General features: G+C 37.1%; 1 protein-coding gene across 1 annotated transcript; it reads right to left on the reverse strand.

Moving 5' to 3' along the window:
• Positions 1-3458: 3458 nt before the first annotated feature.
• Positions 3459-8925, reverse strand: LOC118480952 (putative uncharacterized protein DDB_G0284695). Its single transcript, XM_035975973.1, has 4 exons — positions 8319-8925; positions 7042-7265; positions 6838-6951; positions 3459-3473 (listed from the first exon to the last, which is right to left on the reverse strand). Exons 1-4 carry the CDS (start codon positions 8923-8925, stop codon positions 3459-3461), a joined length of 960 nt encoding a protein of 319 aa, XP_035831866.1.
• Positions 8926-9243: the final 318 nt, after the last annotated feature.

A 9243-nucleotide genomic window follows, 5' to 3' on the forward strand; every position in this document is an offset into this window, starting at 1 on the left:
TGGTGATCTCTTTTTCCTTATTTGCTACATACCAGAAATTTTTATACTTACAAAGGTTTTATTACTAACTTACACATGAACTCGCTCAACATTATTGTTGATTTTTCCAACTTACATGCATTTCAGGGAACTAAAGATCTGGCGCGGTATGTTACGTTTCCCGCTGCATAAGAGTTCGAGGTCATCCAAGTTTAAGGGATGTGACTTTTTCCTGGACGAGTCACAGTTCTTAAACTGTGTTTATTTCTTGTTGATGTTTGTGTCCTCAAACAATGTTTTATGTTGTTAGGTTGTAACTTCCGTTGCATGAGTCAACGCCGTAAGACAATGTTATTTTACTTATGTTTTAAAACTTAATACTATGGATGATCTTGCATGGTTTTTATTTCATATAGCTTTGTTATGATTAAGCTATGGTATTAAGAAGTCACACCAAATTAACCACGCTTCCGCAAAGCCAGGGTGTGACAAATTATCACCCGTGGTACTGCCAGACTCAACTTGTGGAAATGTTACTCCTTGACCAGGTGGTAGCAAATTTTGTATACAAAACCCCAACATACCCACGATAATTGTATTCTTACAAATACTCAATAACTGCTTAATATATAATTAATCATGTGAGGTTTTGTAAAAAACAGTTAACAAAAGGTTTACAGAAAAATGGATAGACTCACATTAATGTCTTAGGATTTTCAGTAAGGATTTCCTGGGAATAATCTATAAATTACACAAATGCACGCGTATTAGTATAATAACCCATTTTAACATTAGCAATACCCTCCCCGAGACGGCATTTCAACGACTACGTCGGGCAGAACCACGACAGCCGTTACGGAACCCTAGATCAATCGGGCAGAGTATCTAATACGTATCCAGGGGTTGTGATACTTACAACGGAGCAGAACCTTGCTATTGAGGGGGGTATTATACCCGAGTATAATGCCTACTATTCAGATTTGAGAGAAAGATTTTGATTTTGAACAAACAGACTGAAGATCCTATGCCCTCTACTTATAGGGCTGGTTTTTTACTTTTACGCGGCCCGCATAAAGGTTAACATAGGGCTACGCGGCCCGCGTCAAACCTAGTCAACGGCATAGGCGATCCGGATTAGCTAGTAGGCTCGACCTGTGTTGGGCCACGTGGCGGCCCAGGGTGCTGCCAGGTTTTTAGGTTGTCGCAGCCCGCGTAAGGGTTAAGGGTGGCTTACACGGCCCGCCTAAAACCCAAAAATCAATTTTTAATTATTTTTATTAATATTTAATGTCACACCCTGCTCGTAGCGGAAGCGCGAGGTGTGATCTGTTGGTTCTCATTGCATAACGATATAAGTAAACATACTAAATGAATAAAACATACTCCATTGCCATTACCATAATTGTTCAAAAGATGCGCAACATACATTAAGTTTATAATTTACAAACCATTCAAAGAAACTAAGGTGTTATTATTTCATACATTCAAAACGAAAGTTTTAAACACTAAGGCTTTGTCCACTATATCACCGCAAAGAGGCAATATAATAGATAAACCCTTCAAAAGATGGCACGAAGTCTTGATACTTGTTTCCTGAATTAGAATCCCTGACAAGGTCCACTAGTTCCCTGAAATACATCTTTAAGTAGAAAAATCAACAAAGGTTGAGCGAGTTCATGCAGTTTAGTTGTGTATGATACACCCGAAAAACGTGAAATGTATTTGTATTTGAATCAAATATAGTATGAAAAGCGTCAATGAAATCGTGATCATTAATGTTTTGCAAGGACATTAATATGTGTGACGAAATAGGAAGCAAACCAACCCTAGACGATTTTAATTGTATCGACACCATGTCGTCGGGCAACAAATGCACTCCTAGGCAAAATGGCCATGAGTGAGGCTCGCCAAAACCCATTAGATCTAACCCTTTGTTCCTTGGTCCAAACTAGGACTAATGGTGCTTTAGTTATGGCCCTAATTTCGCACATGATCTAAGGTGTTTCATTCCTTGACTTATCATACTTATTGTACATGTATTTTCCCCGATAGTTGTAAAGCTTGAAAAACATTTAAAATGAAAAGGGGACATGAACTCATAGTATCGCGTCAGTGAGTAGAAGTAAATATGATTTCACGTGCGGTAGTCCTGAACAGTGTTGCGACCTACAATCGTTGTTATATTTGTTAGACACTTCGGTCTTTGTAAATAACTTGAGTACAAGTCTTATGTCTTAAATATGTGTAAGACTTGTATGTCTTTATTGTTCGTTGAACTTTGTATTAGATGCATTTATTGTTTAACCGTTTTATATATATATTTTTCCAAATATATATATGAAATTAATCGTGTATCTTGTATGACATATAGTCGGATCTAGTCCTCTTGATTTCGTGTCTAGTGTTTAATCAATGGTATACTTGTATTTTTACAATCTATGTCATTGGGCCTAAATAGTGTTGGGCTTAAAATAGTGTTGGGCTTAAAATAGTGTTGGGCTTGGCCCATGAGTTTAGTATTGGATTCGGCCCATGAGTTTGGTTTAAGCCCATTATGAAAATAAGCCCATTTATATAAAAATAACCCATTTATAAAAATAGCCCATTAAGAGATATAAGTCCATATCATTTTTATAAAAACATTTTTATAAAAATTTACTAAGTATACTTTTTAGGTAATAAAAACATAATAGTTTTTATAAGGTTCAAAATGTCCGAATTTTGTTAATGGTAACAAAATTTTTGTGTCCGTGTCAAAAACTCGTCTAGATGTCGTATTAAGTCCTCGGATTGGTAATATGTTCATAAGTTTGTCCGTCGTCCGTTTTGTCCATAATTTATGTCCGATCGTTCGTATTGTCCGTAACATGTTTTTAAGGCGTAATTATATGTCTTGAGTTTAGAGGTAATACTGGATTCAAGTTCCTATCTTTGATATATATAACTAATACCATCAATTTACACATAGCACATAAGTGGTTAAAATGACCAAATATATATTTTTTTCAAAATATATATATATATATATATATTTATCTAATCTTTTTCTTTTTATAGAACCCTTTCTTTAAAAATCCTTTTTCAATCTTGTAAGGATTTAACCAAAAATGATAGTTTTTATAACATATAGTTTTTAAGAAAAATTTGCCATATAACCTTTGTTTTAATCACTTTACCATGTTTAATAAACATATCTTTTTCTTTTCAAATCAACATCAACAATTTACTCATAATTTTCATAAACAATACACATAAGAGTTTATAACATAAACTTGTCAAGATGATTTTAAAATCATGTAGGGTTTTGAACATGATCCTAACATATGCTAACTAGTTCAAAAACCAAGTTTACTTCTAGTTTTAATAACTTTTATAAAAATCTCAAGTTGTATGTTACTTTTTATAAACTTGAAAAGAAAATCTTGTTTTTAGTTAAAAACCTTAGATACTTTAATTATACCATAAATTTTGATCATCCATTACCTTTTAAGTTTCTTTTAAAAAAAAAAAAAAAACTTTAACATATTCATGTATACTTGTTAGATCATATTTTTTTTAGAATATCATCTAACAAGTTATACATGTCTTAATCATCTCAACAAGATCAAATTATTCAAATAACAAACCTTAATCACAACATAAACAAACATATACATCATGATTTGTAATTTTTGCTTCTTTGTATCTTCATATTATTATTTATGATTACTTTGTTATTACTAGATATAATAATAATCATAACATAAATAAGTATGAAAAATAAATTTAGAAGCTTACTTCTAGCTCTAGGCTAGGGATGATCTAGATGGTGTTAAGAAACAAAGAAGATGAAGATCTTGTTGGTAGAAAACTCTTGGATGGATAAACAAGGTTGATTTAGCTTGTAGATGCTTTAGATCCTCTTAGGTTCCATGAAATTCCATATTGATCATCAAAGAAAGTGAATAATTAAGATGGGTTTTTGAAGGTTTTCTTGATGAAGATATAAAGATATGAAGATATGAAGATATGAAGATTGAAAGAGTTTGGTTAAGTGTGTGTAAATTAAGGTGTAAGAACTTGGGTAATGTGTTAGTGATTAAATGAAACCATGTTATAACTCTTACACCTCATGACTAGCCATACCACCACATCACTAAATCATCCACCTCATAATCCACTTAATATATGGATAAGTATACACAAATTAAAATAATAAAAAAATCAAAGAGTGGGGGGGGGGCCCACATGGTAAAAAAATGTGATGGTAATTTTGTTAAGGTTAAAAAAATGGTGAAAATGGTTAAAGGTTTAGGTTTTTATGTGTTACCAAATTTCAAGATGGTTCAAGACTTAAAATGATCCCAAATAGGATGAAAATGACCAAAAATAAGGTTCACTAGTTCACTACATATGTCAAATTGTAGTTCGGATAGTCTTTTGTCGCTCGTTCCGCAAGAAGATAGTCGAAAGGTTCGCTTATGAAAATTGTAGGGAAACATTCGGTTATATATTTATATGATGTTCCCTATGTATTTTCATATGTAATTTGAGTTTAAACAACCCATTTTGCACTTTGTAGTAAAAATACAAATGCTGAATTTTTGCGGAAAAACATTGAAATGGTCATTTTTGGTGCTTTTTGGCAGTTTTCGACAATTTTTTTGCTATCGGACATTGGTAATATATTAGACCAAACCCTTGCATTTCTAAGTAGGGTTTATTGTATCATTGATGTTGGTTTTTCGTCTGAGTCCTAACACTGTCGTTACCCTAGTTTCTGCGGATCCTGTGTTTTTTGGCAGTACACTAGTTTACTAGGCACTACTCTAGTTGTTTCGATGCACTGTTTACACTGTTTCAAATGTAACCACTAAAAATGAATCATGTGCATCATAAATGAATATTCCATAAGTATTCTAATCACGTATTTGTATAATGTAATTCATTGCTTTAAATGTAAATAATTTACCAGAAAGTGGCAATTGTCACATTCTCCCCCTGTTATTGAGAATTTCGTCCCGAAATTCGAGCTTTCTTATTCTTTGTAGGAGTCTTTGGAAACAGGTGCGGATAATTTTCTTTCATTTGGTCTTCACGTTCCCAAGTATACTCAGGTCCGTGACGAGAGTTCCAACGAACTTTTACTAACTTGATACGACTTCTTCGTGTTTTCTGAACCTTCCAGTCCGTGACCTCAACAGGTTCTTCGGTGAATTGAAGTTTGTTGTCAATGTGAATTTCATCCGCAGGGATGATAACGGTATCTTGTGTTGGACTCCTTCTAAGATTTGACACATGAAATGTGTGGTGCACACTGCTAAGTTCTTCTGGTAACTTCAACTTGTATGCAACAGTGCCAATCTTTTCTAAGATTTCAAATGGTCCAATGTAACGTGGGTTTAGCTTTCCACGCCTACCGAACCTTGCTACGCCTTTCCAGGGAGAGACTTTCGACAATACTTTGTCTCCGACCTCGAAAGATAATTGTTTTCGTTTTTTGTTTGCGTAGCTCTTTTGTCGATCGCGAGCCGCCTTGATACGGTCTCGGATCTGGAAAATTTTATCCGTAGTCTCTTGGACTAGTTCCGGACCAATTAACTGACTATTGCCTGTTTCCGCCCAACATAGCGGAGAGCGACACTTTCGACCATAAAGAGCTTCAAACGGTGCAGCTTGTATACTAGTATGGTAGCTGTTATTGTAGGAAAACTCAACTAAAGGTAGATGAGTATCCCAATTGCCGCCTAAATCCATAACACACGCACGAAGCATATCTTCGAGTGTTTGGATTGTCCGTTCGCTCTGGCCGTCAGTTTGAGGATGAAAGGCCGTACTTAGATTTAATTGTGATCCAAAGGCCTGTTGAAATGAATTCCAAATTCTAGAAAAAAAACGACCATCTCGGTCCGAAATGATTGAAATAGGTACCCCATGACGAGCCACTATTTCTCTGACATAGATTTCTGCTAGTTTCTCAGTACTATCCTTCTCCCGAATTGGCAAGAAGTGTGCGGACTTTGTTAATCTATCGATGATTACCCATATCATGTCATGACCTTTTGAGGTCCTGGGTAACTTCGTAATGAAGTCCATCGATATTTGTTCCCATTTCCAAACGGGAATCTCAGGTTGTTGTAACAAGCCCGAGGGTTTCTGATATTCAGCCTTGATCTTCGCACAGGTTAAGCATTTTCCAACATAAGTCGCGATATCACCTTTGAGTTTAGGCCACCAATAGTACTCTTTCAAATCCTGGTACATTTTATCCGATCCAGGATGAATCGAGTATTTAGACCTATGTGCTTCCTCAAAAATAACATCTCGAAGGCCTCCAAAGAGTGGAACCCAAATTCGACCCATAAGGTATAAAGTTCCATCTTCTTTTGGCACTAATTGCTTTTCCATGCCTCGAAGTGTTTCAGCTTGAATATGCTCTTCTTTGAGCGCTTCTTGTTGTGCATTATGAATCCGAGTGATAAGATCTGTGTGAAGTGTCATTTCAAATGCTCGGACTCTTAGTGTTTTAACTCGCTCTTTGCGGCTCAAGGCGTCAGCTACAACATTCGCCTTGCCCGGATGATACTTAATTTCACAATCATAATCGTTTAACAATTCAACCCAACGTCGTTGACGCATATTTAATTCTTTTTGGTTGAATATGTGTTGTAGACTTTTATGATCTGTGAAAATAGTACATTGAGTACCATATAGATAATGTCGCCATATTTTCAAAGCAAATACCACTGCGCCTAATTCAAGGTCGTGAGTGGTATAGTTTTTTTCGTGAACTTTTAGTTGGCGAGACGCGTACGCGATAACTTTTTCATGTTGCATGAGTACGCAACCCAGACCTTGATGCGAAGCATCACAGTATACAACAAAATCATCGGTACCATCGGGTAATGATAAGATTGGTGCAATGCACAACTTGTCTTTAAGAAGTTGAAATGCTGCTTCTTGTTTCTCTCCCCAATCGAATTTCTTGTCTTTCTGTGTAAGATAAGTTAGCGGTTGAGCAATCTTTGAAAAATTCTCAATAAATCTCCGATAATATCCTGCTAAGCCCAAAAATTGTCTCACTTCGGTAGGAGTCTTGGGCGCTTCCCAATTTTTAATCGCTTCTATCTTCGACGGGTCTACTTGAATGCCTTTCTCGTTCACTACATGCCCGAGAAATTGTACTTTGCGAATCCAAAATTCGCATTTGGAAAATTTCGCGTATAGTTTCTCCGTCTTTAGCAACTCCAAAATTGTTCTCAAATGTTGTTCATGTTCCTCAGTCGATCGAGAGTATATCAAGATATCTTCAATAAACACTATAACGAATTTGTCAAGATACGGCTTGCACACGCGATTCATTAGATCCATAAAGACCGCTGGTGCATTCGTTAAGCCAAATGGCATAACGAGAAACTCGTAATGGCCGTAACGAGTCCGAAAAGCCGTTTTCGGTATGCTTTCCTCTTGAATCCGTAATTGATGATACCCCGATCGTAAGTCTATCTTTGAGTATAAGCTCGACCCTTGTAGCTGATCGAATAGATCATCAATCCTCGGTAATGGATACCGATTCTTGATGGTAAGTTTATTCAACTCGCGATAATCGATGCACATCCTGAAAGTTCCGTCCTTCTTCTTTACAAACAAGACTGGAGCTCCCCAAGGCGAGTAGCTCAGTCTAATGAATCCTTTATCCAACAACTCTTGAAGTTGTGTGGATAACTCTTGCATTTCAGAAGGTGCTAACCGGTATGGAGATTTAGCTACGGGTCCGGCTCCTGGTACCAAATCGATATGAAATTCGACTTGTCGATAAGGGGGTAGTCCTGGTAAGTCTTCAGGGAAGACTACCGGAAATTCTTTCACTATAGGAATATCTGTCAACTTTGGGCCATCAGTCTTCTTGTCCACAACATGTGCTAGAAAAGCAATACACCCTTTCCGTAAGCACTTCTGGGCTTTCATGCTATTAATGATCCGTAATGGGGTGTCTCGCTTCTCTCCATGTATCACAAGTGTCTCTTCGTTCAGTAGTGGTATGCGAATGATCTTTTCGTGGCAAACAACTTCGGCTCGATTAATGGATAGCCAATCCATGCCAACCACTACATCGAAACTACCCAATTCAACAGGTAAGAGATTGATAGTGAATTTTTGTTCTCCAAGTTGTAAGGAACACTCCTTAACAACTTCCCCCGACTCTACTAGTTTACCGTTAGCCAATTCTATAGAATATGGGACATCTAACTTACTAGATTTTAGTCCCAGAGTATTTTTAAATTCTACAGAGATAAAGCTAAAATCGGCACCAGTATCAAATAATATGGATGCAAAATGATTGTTAAGGAGGAACGTACCAGTGACCGCATTAGGGTCTTGGCGCGCGTCCTTAGCTCCAATCACAAATGATCGACCACGAGCTTGGTTTTCTTTAGGGCAATCCCTTTTGAAGTGATCTTTGCTTCCGCATCCAAAACATCCTTGCTCACGCCCATTCCCATTCTTATTGTTGTTTCTATTCTCTGTTCCTGATCTATTCCCTGATCCCCAGCATGACTCGGTACGGTGGCCAAGCTTTCCACACTTGTCACATTTCCTACAATTACCCACGTGATGATACGTGCATCGCTCACACTTCGGCATAGTACCTGAGTACTTCTTCGGGCCAGTATCATTGGTGGCTATAAACGCCTTTGCATCCCTTGCCTGAGTATTCTCTTGTTTTATGTTATAATGGTTGGGGTTGTTGTGATTGCGGTTGTTGTTATTGTTGTTGTGGTTATTGCGGTTGTAGTTGTTGTTGTTGGTATTGTTGTTGGTATTGTTGTTGGGGTTGGTGTTATTGTTGTAGTTATTGTTCCTACGAGTTCCCTTCTTGAAATTTGAGTAACTCCTTTTTCCACCCATGGAAGACTCGACATGTGAATCTTTCTTCTCATCTCCTTTCACATTATATTTCTTCATCCTGATCGCGTCTTCATTAAGGCTCACAGCTAAAGTTACCGCCTGCGTGATAGTCGTGGGTTCTGCTGCAGTAACATGGCTTCAGATCTCAGGAGCAAGTCCCCAAATATAGTGTTCAATACGCTTGTATTCTGGTGTAACCAAATAAGGAATCACACGAGACAGGTCGTGAAACCTTTGGGTATACCCAGTAATATCAGATCCGACCATAGTAAGGTTCCAAAATTCATTCTCCAACTTCTGGAGTTCAGCACGGGAACAATATTTTTCTCTCATCCTTTCTTTCAATTCTTCCCACGTCAATCCGTATGCTACACT

The sequence above is a fragment of the Helianthus annuus genome, chromosome 8 (genome assembly GCF_002127325.2).
Source record: "Helianthus annuus cultivar XRQ/B chromosome 8, HanXRQr2.0-SUNRISE, whole genome shotgun sequence".
Taxonomy (NCBI): Eukaryota; Viridiplantae; Streptophyta; class Magnoliopsida; order Asterales; family Asteraceae; genus Helianthus; species Helianthus annuus.

Coding starts and splice junctions, on each gene's coding strand:
- LOC118480952 (XM_035975973.1), bottom strand. CDS start 8,925: ATGAAGAAATATAATGTGAAAGGAGATGAGAAGAAAGATTCACATGTC. Junction 7,266..8,318: donor AGACCCTAATGCGGTCACTG/GTACGTTCCTCC, acceptor TGTTTATTGAAG/ATATCTTGATATACTCTCGA. Junction 6,952..7,041: donor CGCCCAAGACTCCTACCGAA/GTGAGACAATTT, acceptor TATCTTACACAG/AAAGACAAGAAATTCGATTG.